The 17,695-nt window shown below is 38.5% G+C and overlaps 2 protein-coding genes across 7 annotated transcripts in view; both read right to left on the bottom strand.

Annotated features, from left to right (window-relative positions):
- The window catches only part of celsr1a (cadherin EGF LAG seven-pass G-type receptor 1a), a 78,866-nt gene extending 70,196 nt beyond the window's left edge, over nucleotides 1–8,670 (bottom strand). For all 6 annotated transcript variants that reach the window (XM_056747904.1, XM_056747902.1, XM_056747903.1 and 3 more), the window contains exon 1: nucleotides 4,989–8,670. In XM_056747904.1, the coding sequence (XP_056603882.1) occupies nucleotides 4,989–8,514 (3,526 nt within the window). In that variant the 5' untranslated portion in view covers nucleotides 8,515–8,670. The remainder of the gene's footprint in view (nucleotides 1–4,988) is intronic.
- Nucleotides 8,671–9,643: 973 nt separating this feature from the next.
- On the bottom strand, nucleotides 9,644–16,729 carry trmu (tRNA 5-methylaminomethyl-2-thiouridylate methyltransferase). Its single transcript, XM_056749364.1, has 11 exons — nucleotides 16,552–16,729; nucleotides 14,706–14,871; nucleotides 14,507–14,613; nucleotides 13,977–14,099; nucleotides 13,623–13,795; nucleotides 13,465–13,518; nucleotides 12,260–12,326; nucleotides 12,055–12,155; nucleotides 11,829–11,973; nucleotides 11,600–11,682; nucleotides 9,644–10,586 (listed from the first exon to the last, which is right to left on the bottom strand). The coding sequence occupies exons 1-11, from the start codon at nucleotides 16,631–16,633 to the stop codon at nucleotides 10,437–10,439; spliced, it is 1,251 nt and encodes a 416-aa protein (XP_056605342.1). The 5' UTR covers nucleotides 16,634–16,729; the 3' UTR covers nucleotides 9,644–10,436.
- Nucleotides 16,730–17,695: the final 966 nt, after the last annotated feature.

Below are 17,695 nucleotides of genomic sequence, written 5' to 3'. Positions count from 1 at the left end.
GTTTAACCTACCAAAACCTTGAGTCTGTTTGTTATGTCTATGCAAAACCGGCAAAGGCACAGTGACTATCTATTTGTTGATGTCTGCCAAGGCAACGGTCTTACTATTCCACATCCTTAGTGTTAGGGATTTGAACAAACACTAATCCTAAATGTTAAACTTCAATGGATAACTATGCCTACCACGGGTTTAAAACCTGGGGAATATATTGGTAAATGTATACCTGTAATGCACAGTAAAAAGCATGGGCCAAATGCATGTACACTTTAAAAAAAGGTGCTTCAAAAAGGTTTTTTGAAGCCATAGCAAAACCTTTTGGTTCCATAAAGAACCTTTACCATCTGAAGAAAAATCCTGTTTAAAGAAAAGATTCTTTGTGGCAAAAAAGGTTTTTCAGATTATATAAAAGTAAAAAAGAGATGGTTCCTCAAAGAACCTTTGAAAGAATGGTTCTTTGTGGAACCAAAAATGGTTATTCTATGGCATCACTGTGAAGAAACTTTTAAGCACCTTTATTTTGTAAGAGTGTAAATGTGATATAAATAAAGGAAACCTTAATATCATAAAGACTTCTAAACTGTAAAACTTTGCCATAGTTTTTGCAGCAGGTTTGCCAGAAACTTTCTGTAGATTAAATTACTACTTAACATACTTTCCAATTAGTACTGTTTTCAGTTACTTTAATCAAAATTAAAACACTTTGACTTTTGAAATTCAAAATGAGCAAGAAGAGACTAAGCATTTATTTCTTGTTTTCTGTAAAAATATTTAAAACTTCTTAAATTACGATAAATACCTAGCAAAGTGACATATATTTGTCACTTTATATAATATATTAATATATTAGTATTAATATACTAATATATTAGTCTTGTTTTATGAAAGAAAATAAATAAAATAGGTAAGTTTATCCTTGTACATTGTAAATTGTAAATTAAATCTACAGTAAGTTTCTGGCAAACCTGCTGCAAATTACAGCAACAGTTTTACAGTATAGGTTATTGCTATAGTATTCTGGGTAGTTGCATACTGTTCTATACTAATGCAATTAAATTACAGAATACTTTAGTGACACAGCAATGCTGTGGCTGTTTGCCAAGGCGTTGCTATGCAGTCACTGGTGTTTTATTGCCTTTTTAAGTGAGTTTTGCATGGGCAAGTACTACTCACATTTTCTTCATATAAGGTAAAAAGTTTAGTTCACTATAGTTACATCTACATTAGTTAGACATCCGGATATGTAATGTTAATTCACAGCATTATCTGCCTTAAAAGTAGTGATTATTTCAGATGTATTTGTGAATGATTGTGTGAACTAGATTTGTCCTTTTAAGAAAGAACGTCTGATACCCACAACATGTTTGTGATGTCAGAGGTCAGAGGGTCATGTGTTGACAAGGTAGAAGGAAAGACACACCTGGAGTGGAGATCTTCTCTGTTAATGACATCTAGATGACAGGGGACAGCGAATGGAGCGCTCAGGGCAGTCTGGAAGCGATTAGTCTATGTCTCTCTTACAGCTGCTGTGTACATGTCAAAGAGCAGATCTGAGAGCACAGCCGGGTAGCTCTACATACCCTGACCCCTGTATTCTCACACAACCCATACAATACATGACATTAAAATAAGTACATAAATTAGTAATTAAACGTGACTCATTAGTGCTGTATGTTAAACGCTGTTACGTCACTTCCACGTATTACCACATCGTTTGGAACAATTATCGTACACATACATTATAAGAGCGGTTATTTAACCAATATTAGTGTATTAGTCCTGCGCAGAGCACACAGCATCCGTGATAAAAAACTATGCATATTTACAGATGTATGTTCATTTTCTTAAGTCTAAACAGTGACCGATTTTGGGAAGCGCTATTTTGGACTCACTGACAAGTCAGCTGCGATATACTAAATTGAATGCACTGTTTCTCCCTGCTGCCCACTCACTGCACAGAGCAGATGCAGAGAAAGACCATCCAAAAAATGTGGATGGTTTAAATTTGTGATTGGTTGCCAAATAAGAGTGGGCAAACAAGGGCAAGTGTAATATTATTTACATTTTATTTCACCACACATATCCCACCCAAAAATGAAAATTCTGTCATCATTGATGTTTCAAATCTGCATGACTTTACCAAATATTTTGAAGAATGTTGTTAACTGATCAAAGGCAGTACCCATTTACTTCTATTGTACAGACACAAATCAAATGCAAGTCAATAGGTGCTGTCGTTGTTACCAACATTTTCCTTCTAGGCGAACTAACTAGAGCGTAATGTTTTTTGTGATCTTAAAAGCTTTTGATTTGTTGTAAAGAAAAGCAGCCAACGAGAGTCCATTAGTATTTGAAAAGCATTTGAAAATACCAATAGTATGATTTTACAAACTTTAGGCTAAGATTTGTTAATTAAAATTATAATGGTTTTAAACTATTAGAAGTTATACATAAATATGACATATGTTTTTTATAGTAACATTTGTGTGTATATATATAAAATATATAATAGTTATAATGCAATCATCAAACCTTAACTCAAAATCTTTTTATGGAAGCTAAGTCTTCTACAAGTTCAGAGAGTTTGGTAATAAATTGTTACAAAGTCAAGGTATGCGAGTCCTGTAGCATCGAGTGGGCTACAGTCAACTACATAAGACACGGTGGCCTTCGGGGCAGAAGCTCACTCCACTCTAAAGTATGCATGTATCAGCAAGCTTGACTCATCGACTACAGAGGCAGAAAAGGATTAATCAAGAAGTGATGATGTACACCCCCTCCTCTCCTTATATATGACATGAATCACAGTATAAAGATGCAGACATCAAACAAGGCTGACCAAATCTATTTCACCAGTGTAAATGAAAACTGGCACCATCATTCTTGATGCTTAAGGTATCAACAGATGTCTTATCACCCGTATTGATCCAGTAAAACAAAGCACAAAGGTGCATGGCTAAAAAAAGCGCCAACATTTTTTGGAGGGCTCCCCTCACAAGGAAAAAGGCTTGTTGAATGTTAATTGACACAGATAAGGGAGATTAAGTTACTACTTAAACACACAGCCCACACTTCGTTGAATTTGCAGTGCACACCAGTGTTGGTTTAGGGTAGACTGGCCCTTGTTTTGACCAGAATGTTAACTTTCTTTTATCAGCGGGATTTCGGGGAGTTCTGGTGTGTCCCTAAGTAGTTAAACAATTAAAGCTCAGTCAAAAGAATAAACACCTGCTTAGAAGTAAAAGATAACAATGTAATGAAAGTCATAAATGAGAGTATCTCAGTTGCATCTCTTAAACAGCAATGGAATGTAATGGAGAGAAAATGGAGTCTGTTGCTTTTCAAATACGCTGGGGAGATGATAATAATAATATTAATCTTATTTGTCCAAATATTAATCCTTTAAACATTTTGAAGACATCTGAACAATGTCTCAGACTGTGCTCTGATTTGCCAAATCCCAAAGTCAGTGATCAAACGTCATTCCTACATAAGCTCACAGTTTCCAACAAATGTTTTCAAGACCACATTATCGGAACGATGCTATCAACATTACCGGCATTGCTCAGCTCTGCAAAATCACTGTATGTTAGCATGAGGACATTCTTTTTCACTAAGCAATTTTTATTAAAAATGTAATCATTTTTGTCAGCTAAAAGTACTACATTGACTAATATACACTATTTTATTGTTAAAATCCATCTACGCAGTCATATGTTTTCCCTTAAGGGCTGTTTCCTTTTCCCTGGGCTGGAGGTGAAGAGGTCACATAACCAGTGTTAATGGTTACCTAACATCTGACATGTGGGTCTGGCCAAGATATAAAAGGCATTAGTTTATTTGAGGACAGAGAGAGGGAGTTCTCTGTAGAATTGAGAGGTTAAAGACGGTGGCAGCTGCTATGGCGATGCACACCTATGTCTCTTTGTCAAGAATGAGCCAACAACACATGAATGCAGCTCATTACGACCCCAACAATGACCATGAGGATGCACATTCAGATGAGGAGCAGCAATCATGCCAACAAAGACAAAGCCGTAAAGCCACAAAGTACAGACAAGAGCTGCATTCTGTGAGATATATTTGAATTGCGAGTTGCAAATGAGCAGGAAGAGGAAAGTGTGGAAGGGAGAGAGATACAAAGAGAGGATAGAATAAAGAGTGGAATATAAGAAACTGATGCCATTCGATGAGGCTGGCATTACATGTGAGGTTGATATCTGCCAGAAATACATACGTGATACAGCACTGTAACAGTTATAGCCCAGTTGTAAGGCACCACACAACTATATCATAAAAATTCCACAGAATATCAACTTTCAACTTCCTAAGCAGAAAAAAGTCTTCATTTTGACTAGGAGCTATTTCACATATAAAACCAAATTTGCTAAATGCCTATCTGTTTGATTTTAAAACTATAAAAGTCTTTGTTCCGGGAATAAATGATCACCATTAATAAATACGTTATATATATATATTATATTTAATATAATAGGTATTATTGTCAGTGTCTAGAAATCCATGAAATATAATTAAAAAAAATGAACATTTTGCCCACAATGCAATTGACATTAAGTGACAAGAAGTCGCCAGATACAACATAATGCATTTGCAGCATGTTATAACAGAATACAGGCAGGTTTTGGCCATCAAAGAAATGAAAGATGACTTTAAATGTGAGCTGAAACCTCATTCTCACAAACAAATAATTTTTCCCCTACACAACAATTTCAACAAACAGCTCATGAGCAGAAAAACAGGATCACCATAAATGCCTGAAGCAAACATGCTGAGAACATGCCGCAAATCAGAACAACCTCTTTATAAATTTCATTTACCATCTTTTTAAACTGAGATGTATACATAAAAAACATTGTATAATGAAATAAGCTTGGCTTTTAAACCTTTTATCCTATTTATCTCCCTGCTTTCTAAGTACATTCCTCAGAAACAATGACCAATTTGAAAGCTGCAACGAGGTATTTACTCACCTGTGACAGAAACTTTCATGCTGGCCTCCAGAGGTCTGTTGTTATCCAGATCTTTGCTGAGTTTGAGCTCTCCGGTATCCGGGTTTAGAATGAGCAAACTCAGCTCATTTCCTTCAATGAAACTATACTTGAGGTTATCTGACACATCTGGGTCATGGGCAGGCACCTTTCCTATAATCCCAGATGGGAAGCTGTTGGATTTATTTGTAACGTAATTATTGAAGATGATCTCAAAATTCTGCAAGACAGGATCATTGTCATTGACATCAATCAGACGAATGTGGACGGTTGCTCTGCTAACCAGAGGAGCAGACGTGGCTTGTACAACTATAACATACTCCATTTTGGTCTCATAGTCCAAATCCACCAGCGCTTTTAGGTCTCCAGAAAACATATCCAAGTCAAAGACCTCAGGGATATTTCCTTCCACAATCTGATACAATATCTGAGCATTTGTTCCTTCATCTGGGTCCATGGCGGTGATTCGTGCCACTACTGAATCCACTGGACTATTCTCTTTGATGTAGATAAAGAGTTCATCCTTCTCAAAAACAGGAGCGTTGTCATTTATGTCCGACACTGAAATTTGGATCTCCACTGCGGCTTTGAGTGGAGGAACGCCTCTATCTACAGCATGGGCCTTGAGGTTATACACTGGAACGTTCTCTCTGTCAAGCTTCCGATTGGTTCTGATTATTCCTGAATAAGGCTCTATCATAAAATCTCCCTCGCCATCGTCCCCACCTTGAAACGTGTAGATCACCCGCCCGTTAGATCCCGCGTCACGGTCTGATGCAGATATCTGGAGCACGCTGGTGAGCATTGGTGCATCTTCATACACGTTACCCTGATATTTGTCCCTCCCGAACTGTGGAGCGTTATCATTGGCATCCAAAACAATGATTTCTACATAGGTAGTATCAGACTTCTGTGGGATTCCATTGTCACGGGCAATGATGGCTAATGTGTAGGAGGCCTGGTCTTCATAGTCAATCTCCATCTGTGTAGTGATGGCACCAGTGTCCGGATCTATCTTAAACTGTGGCACGTTGTCCTCCATGATGTAAGTAATGCGTGCGTTCTCGCCTGTATCCTCATCCGTTGCACTAATCACCACAACAGTTGATCCAATGGGTCGATCCTCACTGAAGGTCTGATGGTAGCTTGCGCTCTGAAACACGGGTCTGTGAGTGTTGGCGTCGGTTACATTGATAAACACCTGTGTAGTGTCAAAAAGTGTGCCGTCTGAAGCGGTAACAGTCAGGACATACTGACGTTCCTGTTTATAATCCAATGGCAGTGCTAGTGTGATGAGCCCACCCCCGCTTTGACTTGTAATGGCAAACCTGTTTCGTGTGTTACCACTGGAAATTTGATAGGTGACCACGCTGTTTACATCACGGTCCCGCGCCGTTACGGATAATACACTGGTCCCTACAACAGCATCCTCGTTGATTTTAAGGGAATACACTTTTTCAGTGAATGTAGGGATGTTGTCGTTCACATCCAGGACTGTGATGCTAACGCTGGCTGAGGAAGACAGTACTGGAACTCCATTGTCTCTGGCTTCAACTCCAAATGTGTAAAACTCAGTGGTTTCCCTGTCCAGCTCAGCGCTGACTGTTATCCAGCCAGTGCTGTTATTAATGGTGAAAGGAAAGCCAGAAGTTGTGTCTGTGAGACTGTAATCCAAACGTGCATTTTCTCCAGAGTCAGAATCAATGGCCTGAATGTGAATCACAGAATATCCAATAGGCACATTCTCCAAAACAGTGGCTTGAAAAGGAGTGCTCACAAACATGGGGGCATTGTCATTCACATCCACCACTTGGACAACCACCACACCTGAGCCATTTATGAGAGGAGGCCTTCCTCCATCCTGGGCTTTTATGCGTAAATTATACTCTCTGATCATTTCGAAGTCTAAAGGGTTTATGATATCAATAGCTCCTGTAGGGGTGTGGATGAAGAACTGCCCCTTCACGTTGCCGCTAATTATGCTGTAATGAACTTTGGCATTGTTGCCCTCATCTCGGTCGGTAGCTTTTACCCTGGCCACTTCAGTGTTAACCGCTACGTTCTCTGGCACCTGAACTACATATCTTTTCTCACTAAACTGAGGATAGTTGTCATTTTCGTCTTCCACTGTTATGTGCACCGTGGCTGTGGCACTGCGGGGCCCAGGGTCCTTTCCTTGGTCATTTGCCTCGACTATCAGCTGATACTGGTCCATGGTTTCTCTATCAGGACGAAGTCGGATCTTCACCAGACCGTTCCGAGCATCAATTTCGAACCCAGAATTAACACCTTCACCATTTACAATCTTATATATCATGTTGGCATTCGACGGTGCATCCCCATCAGTGGCCCTCACCGTTATAACCTCAAAACCAATCTCTAGGTTTTCACGTATCCTTACCCTGTACTCGTTCTGTTCAAAAACGGGACCATGGTCATTGGTATCACTAACAGTAACGGTCAGGTAGGATGTGGCCGCGCGTCTTGGCGTGCCGTTATCGGTGGCGGTGACTTTAAAGATGTGCGTGTCTTTCACTTCTCTGTCTAACTGCTCGACGGTCTCAATGCTGCCAGTTTGAGGGTCGATGCGAAAAAAAAGGTTGGATCGACTGTCGAACAGTGCCTCCATACCGTACTCGATTTTCCCCGCCTCTCCAGGGTCGCTGTCAGTGGCTTTGAGGGTGATGACGCGCGTGCCCGCCGGCTCGTTCTCAGGCACGGAGACCTGATAGTTCGGTAACTGAAACTGGGGCGCAGAGTTCACATCTCGCTTGATTCTCGACTTCCACTGATTTGACGCGTGTTGCAAATACTCCAGTGACGAATTTTGAACTGATGTGAATCGGAATTTAAGGCACATAGAGAAGACAGAACCGTTTGAATGGTGAACCGTACATTGAATGGTATCTGTAAAGGGTCTGAAATCCGTTTCCATACAGTACGCGTCCTTCACAAATAAAGTCCCGTTACGCACAAAGACATTGAAATGTGCTGAGGAACAAGAATAGCTGAAAATTCCAGAATTTCGTGCAAAGACTGGTAAATAATCATCAAGACTTAAAAGTAAATTACCTGGAGAAAAGCAGGAAGTTTCTCCCAAGTTATAAAGGCAATCCAAGGTAATATCAGGTTGGTCCTTCTTCCTTTTATACTTGAAGACGCAATTCCGTCCGTGCACAAATACATTAAAGTGTGCGTTAACTAGTCCTACAGTTCTTAAAGATTTAATTTTAATATAAAGAGGCTGTGCGCCTTGAGGAGAGCGCGCACACTCCACCTCTCCATTTAAAGTCAGTGCTCCATTTCTCCAATCCACTTTTAAAAACTTCTCAATGTATTTGGAAGTTAAAGTCCGGTCTATATTATACGTCCAACCCGGTCCCAGTGACAAATTGGCCAAAACGGCGCCTGAATGTAATGTCTCCGAAAGGTGCAAGTCAAAACATCCCATGAGAGGAGCGCATAGGAGAAGGTGAACCAGTAATAACCAACACATTACAAGATCCATGGTGTGAAACTCCACAAAACATCCAGAAGAAACACATCAACTCTCCTTATCCCGACGCTTCGGCCTTCTTTTATCCTTCATTGTAGAATTAAACAGCAGAAAAGACAGTTTCTCAGAGTGGTATCCATGGAGCGCAGTGACATTATCCGCGTTAAGTTTTAAATGAGGACAAAATGGCTCCGTGCGTGCGCGTCTCTCCCCCTCACACACACACACACACATACACACACACATACACACACACACACACAGTCATTAACATAAACCTGCAGTGCACCTCCTCTCAGGACTAAAGAATAACTCTCATGGAAATTCGGCTTTTGTCATTCAACGCGCTTTTCTCCATTCTTTAGTCTTTTGAGACTTTTACACCCCATTTAAACTGCGATCGAGCGAAGCGTTAAATAAGATAAATGTTCCCATTTCATAAATAAAGTTGTTAAGACTAAGGCAAAAGTTGTTAAAGACTCAAGCAAACTGTCTTGCGACGGCTCCAAACATATAAAAAGATACAGAGCGCCCGCAAAATGAAAACAATCGAAGCTTATTTATATAGCCTAACTGGAGAATTGCTGTTTAGCCTATAAAATCAAGCTATTTTTAAACACACGTCTGGTCTTTAGTCTTTCAAATTGACATTCAAAAAGTTTAAATTCACATCATGTAAATCGCTTACCTAGATTTTCATTCAAGATTAATTATAGAATTAATGTTAAAAGTGGAATTATTCCTAAATATGCTATATGTAGCCTAGATTAAAACCTAAATTGTCCATCTTGGACATAGTGAAAACCTTTAAAAATATATGCATTTGTAACCATGACTACACCATTACAGTTAGTTACCATTGATAAAACATAAAGGCATAAAAATAAAAATTCGTTTAAAGTAGTATAGATTTCTTCTTAATTTATTTTACTTCAGTTGAAACGGTATGTATTGCATTTTACGAAACTAGGGTGGATAATTGGATGTTTTTAAAATGTCATTTGAGCCAAAAGTGGTTACTTTAACATTACGTTTTTACATTATTTGTTACATTACTAGGTTTTCAGTTGAGGCTTCTCGTAAAATAAATTACGAAATAACGAAAAAAGGGTGTTAAAAGGTTAATCTTTTTCTCCCAGAGTTCAATAAATTAGTTCTTTATAACGTGAAATCTGAAAATGAAAGCAGTTGAAAAACCATACATTTAATTCGTAAAATCTGATCTTAATTCATTGTTTAAAAGAAAATCTACAAAAAAGCTTGTTATTTGCATTTTTAAATTACCTAAAATTGTCAAAGTATTACAATTTACTTATCATATATCATTTTTAAATTCTAATTTCTAAATTTACCTCCAAGAAAAAACCTAGGCTGCCGTTGTTCTTTTTTCCTATGAACACTTCAACTCGTCCTATACAAACATATTGTAGACAGTTATTGTTGGCTCACTAGAATGCTCTTATTTAAAGTGACTTTGGACATATCTGCCAATAAATCTGAATCTATGTAATAGAAATGTATATCCCATAGCTGCGTGTACCGCAGATTTTGAGCGTCTCTAGTAGGCGACATTACAGATGTGCGTACGCCCTCTACTGACCGAAACTTAGAACAGGACTGAAAAACACTAAAACTAGCTTAATATTTCTCTGGAAGGCTGCACAAATTATTCAGAAGTAAGAACGCGATGAAGTCACTATAACAATTTACAAATTCATAAAAATGTTTTTATATAATAGCCTACGAATATATTTCCATATTAATTACATAAAAATCACACTTGAAAAGATTCATTGAAACATCACAGAAGCTATCATGGCTTGTCTCTTATGTCTCAATGTCTTTGCATTTTGACAGTCCAAAATGTTTGGTTTGTCTTTGAACAGCACAAGCCTGCTATGGTGTTATTCAGAAATTGTTTTCAGAGCAGGGTCTCAGCTCATGGGCTCCGGATGACAACAGCTTGTTCCTTTAGGTGTGCAGTTTATCAAGTTTTGACCTCTCTGAAGAGTGTATTTTGTGGGTCCCAGAAGAATAATTTTTCCACTCCCTAAGCATTCGTCGCCCTTATACAACACAGCAAACTGCAAAGTAAAAAAAACAGTAAAATTAAGATATTAATTTATGACACAGGTCTTTATGTTAATATGGTTTTTTGTGTAAAACTTGCATCTGAGCATGTTAAAAAGACCACAACTTTATTTTAGTTTATAATTACAAGATATTATGTTAACGAAATGATCATATGAAATTATATAATTTATATAGGTGCACAGCTCCCCAAAAGCAAGGAAGAATTATTATTTTTGCATATTTTTTGTTGTAATGCCTTTTGTTTATAATTATACATTACAGTAAGGAAAAGTAAGGAAAAGCAGGTATTGTTTAACCATTTGTTGTATTTTCTTAAATTTATGCAGATTTTAATAGTATTGCATTTTAATGTTTTTAAAACTGTATTAGAATAAAAACATTGTTCAGCAATAACAATATTCTAATGAAAATAACGAAAATAACAATTATAAAAATAAGTCTTAGTAAAGCACCCAGATGCATTATGGTAATTTATAAGCATAACTTTAACTGGGTGCTTTATAGTCATGAAAATAATGTGACAATGAAACTGAAATTTCTTATGTGTAAAACAAAATGTCTTTGGCTATGGAACTTTTTCACGTTACCGGGTTTCTCAGCAGCCGGGGAAACTTCTTTATCGGTGAATGGGAGACTATAACGAATGTATATATTGAGATATTGAGATAAGAAACACCCTCGCATAAGCGTTAACTATTTTTTGTAATCTGATGCAAAGGTACTATAATATAAAGTAAAGTGTTATAAACGTACATACAATGTAAAAAAATGAAAATATAAAAACTTTAATGCGTCATCACAGTCTTGTGAATCACACGTGGTTTGTCAATTCTACTTATTTTGAGGGAATATTCTGTAGTCATTGTACTAGGAATCCTAATACAGTGTCTTTGGGCTAAAGACATGCCCAAATAAAATCTAAATGACCAATCATATCTATATAATAGGAATGTAGTTAATAAATGTAAATTTAACAAACACGCTGAATATATTTTTGCTGTACCTGGCCAGGTGTCAGTGCTCTCATTGGCTGTTTAACCATTACCCACACTGAGCCATCTAGATTTAAGGTCACAGTGCATGGAGCTGCCAAAGGGGAAAAGTTATATTAGCAGGGATGACCACATATATATCGTTACTTCAATGTCTCCTTATAAGAGAGGTTCACATCTTTCACACAGTATAAAAACACAAAACATTACAAATGATGCTGGTGACAGTAAGCTACTCACTTAAAGGCATCCGGTTGTTAAAACAAAAGTGACATTCCATCATCTGAGTGCGGATGAGCTCAAAAGGTGGTTCTTCCGCTATCCAGTGAAAGCGGTCCGTCTGTAATGTGTCTCGTAACAGTGCTGAGTGGTTAGTTGTTGGACCCTGCAAGTGTTCCCAAATGTTATAAATGAATCAACCTTTGTAGTAATTAAAATACAGAAGTATTGATAATGTGTTACACACCACAAAAACGTCACCAGTTGTGATGTCTTTATCAACCACAAACCAAGGGTCTTTTTGCCCTCCTATTCTAGCCCTCTGCCCCAGTGTTGATGTGAACCAGCCTAAGGGAAAAACAGTAATATGTGCAATCCATAAAATGCCACAGACCCCCTTGAGATTAATTATATGAATCAATAAATACAGTATATACTATATTTATATTCACCTTTATGCTGTCCCATTATCTTCCCGTCTTCAATAGAAACATAATTTCCAGGTTTGGGCTCTAGGTACTGTAATGAAATATAAAGGAATTTTATATAATAATAGAGGATTTAATTATGTATTGATTGACAGAATTTTCCATGAATACAGTCCAAAACAGGGACATTTAAAGGGATCATATGACACGGCTAAGACAAAAATATTCTTGTTTATTGGCAATGTGTTTACCCGATTTAAGGTTAAAAAGGCTGTATTTTCCACATACCGTACATGTTTGTATCTCCTCTTTGCTCGCCTCTCTGAAACGCGCAGATTTTTACAAAGCTCATAGCTCTGAAAAGCGAGGTGTGCTATGTTTGGCCAATTAACCAGACCGTAGTAATTGGTCGAATACTGCAAGCGTGTGATGGAACTGTAACGCCTTTTAGCATATTTGGAACATCAGATTCCAAACCATTTGTAGTGACAGGTTCGCCCACCTATATTGTGTATACATTTGGGAGGACTAAGTCATATCATACCCCGAACTGACGTAGATTTATCGGGGTGTGTTTACACAAGGCGTTTCAGGCAGGTCTGGGTGAGCATTTGCTTTTGATAGACTGCATCTTTAGTTCCGACACTTTAATTTTTTCAATTTTACATTTCTTTTACATGCATGGGCAACTTATTACAAACGGCTGATTACTGAAGACTGGATCCAAAGGTTGGTTGTGGTTATTGACAAACATACTTTTTCTCATAAATAAATTTTTTAAACTTTGTTACCTTGATAACTTTGATAGCATTTAAAATAGATGAATAATGATAACTACAGTCAACTCTATAATATGTGTCCAAATTGGGTGTGTATTTACAGTATACACATTCCATGCATTACTGTCTCCAAAATTTACTGCAACCTACTTTTCATGATAAACTGCCACACTGTGGGATCTGAGTTGTCATTAATGTTAGACTGTTTAACAGAAAAGACAAAACACAGAAAGAAGACTCATTCAGAGTTTTAAATTGTAGGTTCACAGAGGAGAAGCCACACTCTAAGACTGCATCTGACACTGTGAGAGCTTTATCAGATGAAAATTTTGATAACAATGATAATTATTTGGCTGTCGGCAAACATGTAAAACTAGCAAATGATATTATTACATATTTTATTACACATTTACGGTAATTTTTTGGCTAAACGGTGTATCAAACACATACCTCAAGGATAAACTCCTCGAAATTTCTTTCTCCAATGAAACAGATTCCCATGCTCTTTTGGAGGAAAGAACGTAAATATATTAAATTACAACCGAACACTTCCGTATTACAATTGATAAAGAGATTCTTGATATTGAAGATAGTTTCATAAATAGTACCTCTTTCTTCTTCAGAACATGCTGAAAGCCGGCCTCAGCCGCTATTTTCTTTACAAAGTCTTTGGTTAGTCCAGACAAGGGGAATAATGTGCGTCGCAAAGCATCCTGGGAGATCTGGCTAAGGAAGAAGGTTTGATCCTTCAAGCGATCAGCACCCTGATACAACCGCACCGCTAAGATTTAAAAATAATTCAAGTTTTTAAGCGGGAACAAACAAAACCAATTACACAAAAGCTAATGACAGGAACACAATTTGGCAATATATTAACATAGAACTCAGCTTTGCGGGATTTAAAAAAAATACAAAAAATGAAAGTGTCAGTTACCTAGCATATATCAAATACACTTACTTACCCTTTCTGATTTCAAATCGGTCTCTGAAGAGGGTTCGAAGAGGTGGAGTGTACTTTTGTTGGAAAACCTCCTCATCCTCTTGAGATGTTCGGGCATAGTGTCCTGTTGCCATGGCATCAGCACCTGTTTCAGAATAAGACTGTGATGTAAAATAAGACAGATGCCACATATAAAACTGGCATTATCTGCAAACAAACTGTCTCAACACCACTGGTTGATTTCAAATAAAATACAATTTACCTGTGTTCAATATTACACCGTACATGTATTATGCATGACTTCCTGGCTTTCAAAAAACTGAACATTCAAAAGTATCTTTTAAACCACTTTCTACAGCAATCACTACATACTATTTCATAACTAACATTTCCCAAGTGGCTACAGTCCCTGCTAAATCTACATGAACTTTTATCCAAATTTTCTTACGATAAATGTAATCTATAAATTTTGTATTTAACATATGGGACCCCTGGGATCGAAACCATTACAGTACCTTTGTGTTGCTAATGGACAGCTTCCTCCAAACTTACCTAAGGTATTGACAGCATACTGATAGAAGTGCTTGAACTTAATGTGTTTGTTACACAATATATCTGGGTTTGGTGTTCTCCCTTTTTCATATTCGCTAAGTAAATTACTACGAAAAAAAAGAAAGATCAAAAGAAGGAACAAAATAAGCACAACATTATGAATTCAGTGATTTGTAAATAAAAAAAACTGCACATTTACCTGAACACTTCATGCCAATATTCTTTGACATATGACACCTGATGGAAAGGCATGTTTAGCATCTTACACACTTTATAAGCATCTTCACAGTCCTTTTCTGAGGAACAGACTCCTCTCTCATCATGAGTATCCCAGTTCTTCATGAACACTCCGGTCACGTGATATCCTAATAGACAGATAAACCAATGATCTTGTATCTTGTATGATTGCATTATACAACTTTACAAATAAAAGTTAAGAGTTTTCGATGGTACATTTCTAATCCAAAAATCTGTCATTTAACACTCGCATGCTTGAATTAGATTCTGCGTCCAGGGATCGGGTTGTGGAGGCCCCCGCCTTCGACTGCCGCCCGATCCACTAAGCACCGGCACCTTACGGTCCCTCCTGCAGGTGGTGGGTCCACGGGAGGGTGGCCCCACGTCACTCCTTCGGGCTGAGCCCGGCCGGACCCCATGGGGGGGGGCCAGACCACCAGGCGCACGCATATGAGCCCCAACCCCGGGCCTGGCTCCAGGGTGGGGCCCCGGATGCACCATGCCGGGCGACGTCACGGTCCTCCAATTAATTGGCATCATAAGGGTTTTTGAACCGCTCTTAGTCTGACCCGTCGCCTAGGACCTGTTTGCCTTAGGATACCCTACCAGGGCATATAGCCCCTGACAACATAGCTCCTAGGGTCTTTCAGGTACTCAAAACCCTCCACCAAGGTAAGGTGGCAGTCCAAGGAGGGGTCGGAAAAGGGTGGCTTGCACACTTCAGGTGGGTGGAGAGTCCCTGCCTAAAGTGGAGGAGTTCAAGTATCTGGGGGTCTTGTTCACGAGTGAGGGAAGGATGGAACGGAAGATTGACAGACGGATCGGTGCACCTTCTGCAGTAATGCGGTTGCTGTACCGGTCTGTCATGGTGAAGAAGGAGCTGACCCGCAAGGCTGAGCTCTCGATTTACAGGTCATTCTACGTTCCTACTCTCACCTATGGTCATGAGCTGTGGGTCATGACCGAAAGGACAAGATTGCGGATACAGGCGGCCGAAATGAGCTTTCTCCAAGGGGGGCCTGGGCGATCCCTTAGAGATAGGGTGAGAAGCTCGGTCACTCGGGAGGAGCTCAGAGTAGAGCCGCTGCTCCTCCACATCGAGAGGGGACAGCTGAGGTGCCTCGTGCATCTTTTCCGGATGCTCCCTGGACTTCTTCCCGGGAAGGTGTTCCGGGCATGTCCCACCGGGAGGAGACCCCGGGGAAGACCTAGGACACGCTGGAGGGACTATGTCTCCCGGCTGGCCTGGAAACGCCTCGGTGTCCCCCTGGAAGAGCTGGAGGAAGTGTCTAGGGAGAAGGAAGTCTGTGCATCCTGCTTAGACTGCTGCCCCCGCGACCCGGCCCAGGATAAGCGGAAGAAAATGGATGGATAGATGGATGGATGCTCGAATTAGGAATGAGTCAGGATTTTCCCTGTGTTTTATGGTCGTTTTACACATATTTTAAAAATACAGCAACTTGCCATGATGACTGCGTAAGATGCACAGGTATACCTGTATTGGCTGATGTGTAACTATGGCATCAAATCACGTGGACTTTTTTTATATAATTGTTACTTTTATAAAAGAAAAGTTTTTATATATTTATTATTAATAAAACATGGCTCCCTTCCACTTCTTATTAAAAATAAAAACAATGAAAGTATAATATTTTCTTATATGGATATTTTATCATAGAAATTATTACTTCGTTTTACTGTGTAATCACAACACAAGCACAATCATGTAATCGCGGGGGTTTTTTTTCGATTTAAGTATGAATAGTCATGTAACAAAATTAGGTGACAGAGACAGTGTGAATTCTTACCCATTCTTTTGAGTAGAAGAGCACTAACGGAGCTGTCGACCCCTCCAGACATTGCACACACGACATGTCTTACTAAACCCATTGCATCTGCACTAAATATGTGCTGAAATAAAGTTAAACAGACAAGTTATGACGCGTCATGATCTCGTGGATCTATCATGAAGGTCGCCATGATTGAAGTCCCCGTCAAAACATCGCTCGACCGGTAACAAAGACCAGCGCCAATAAATCATCATGTTCCTAGTAGGACCCCTTTAGCTGTAACACCATAAGTCGCTATTCTTGATATCCCGATCGGTGGCTGTAATTTTCTAAATTCGCGGACTTAAAAACAAGGAATTGTTCTTCAAAGCACGCAGCCTCAAAAGTCCAAGAACCGAACTAAAATGAGACGCCCTTACCTCGAAGAGGATTTCCATAACTAATTTTATCACATGCTGCTCATGTTGCATGGTGACAGCAGCAGGACACAGAAGAGACGTTTCTGACTTTTAAACAAACACGGAGCCAGAAAAAAATATATTTTATTTTGGACAATATGACACGTTTATGTAGATTAAATCAGACCACCAGTATATTAAATGAACCAAACTTATACATTTAAAACACAAAAAAATGCACCAATAATTTTAATTAACAACATCATACATTTTAAAACACTGAAATGGACCGTTTTTGTGAACTAAAGTTTTGAATGATTATTGAAACATTTCAAGCCGTTACTGGCGCGCAATGAATTGGCATTGCCAAATCAAGAATGCATTTATTTTTATTTATTATTAACTGAACATTCCAAATATTACAGACAGAAGTGACCTGGCAAAGAGCAAAGTAGAAAATAGACATCAGACAAGCACTACAATACAAAAAAATTTATAATAATTATTACATACCTAGAAAACCCTTTTTTTCCTTGTAAAAACTGCAATTACGCAATATGAGGGAAAAAAATAAATAAATAATAAATAACACACACTAGGGTTCTCCGCAAGTTCCAAATCCTCCACTAAATTACACAAACAAATAGCATTTTTCTCCTTCATAGACTTGAGTGACAAGAAATACAGATTGGGAATTGTCTTCAGAAATTTACATTTATGTAAAAATTGTTTTGCAAGAATAAGAACTGCGTTAACTAAATCGT

This window comes from Triplophysa dalaica, chromosome 5, assembly GCF_015846415.1.
Source record: "Triplophysa dalaica isolate WHDGS20190420 chromosome 5, ASM1584641v1, whole genome shotgun sequence".
Classification (NCBI taxonomy): domain Eukaryota; kingdom Metazoa; phylum Chordata; class Actinopteri; order Cypriniformes; family Nemacheilidae; genus Triplophysa; species Triplophysa dalaica.
The sequence above is the reverse complement of the archived record's forward strand: the minus strand, read 5'-3'. Positions and strand labels throughout refer to the sequence as shown.

Bases quoted from the DNA above. Each gene is read 5' to 3' on its own strand.
- trmu (XM_056749364.1), bottom strand. From the start codon at position 16,633: ATGGGTTTAGTAAGACATGTCGTGTGTGCAATGTCTGGAGGGGTCGAC. The intron at 12,327-13,464 runs GTATGTGTTTGA...ATTTCATTACAG, and splicing joins TCGAGGAGTTTATCCTTGAG to TACCTAGAGCCCAAACCTGG. The intron at 12,156-12,259 runs GTGAATATAAAT...TTTTTCCCTTAG, and splicing joins GATAATGGGACAGCATAAAG to GCTGGTTCACATCAACACTG.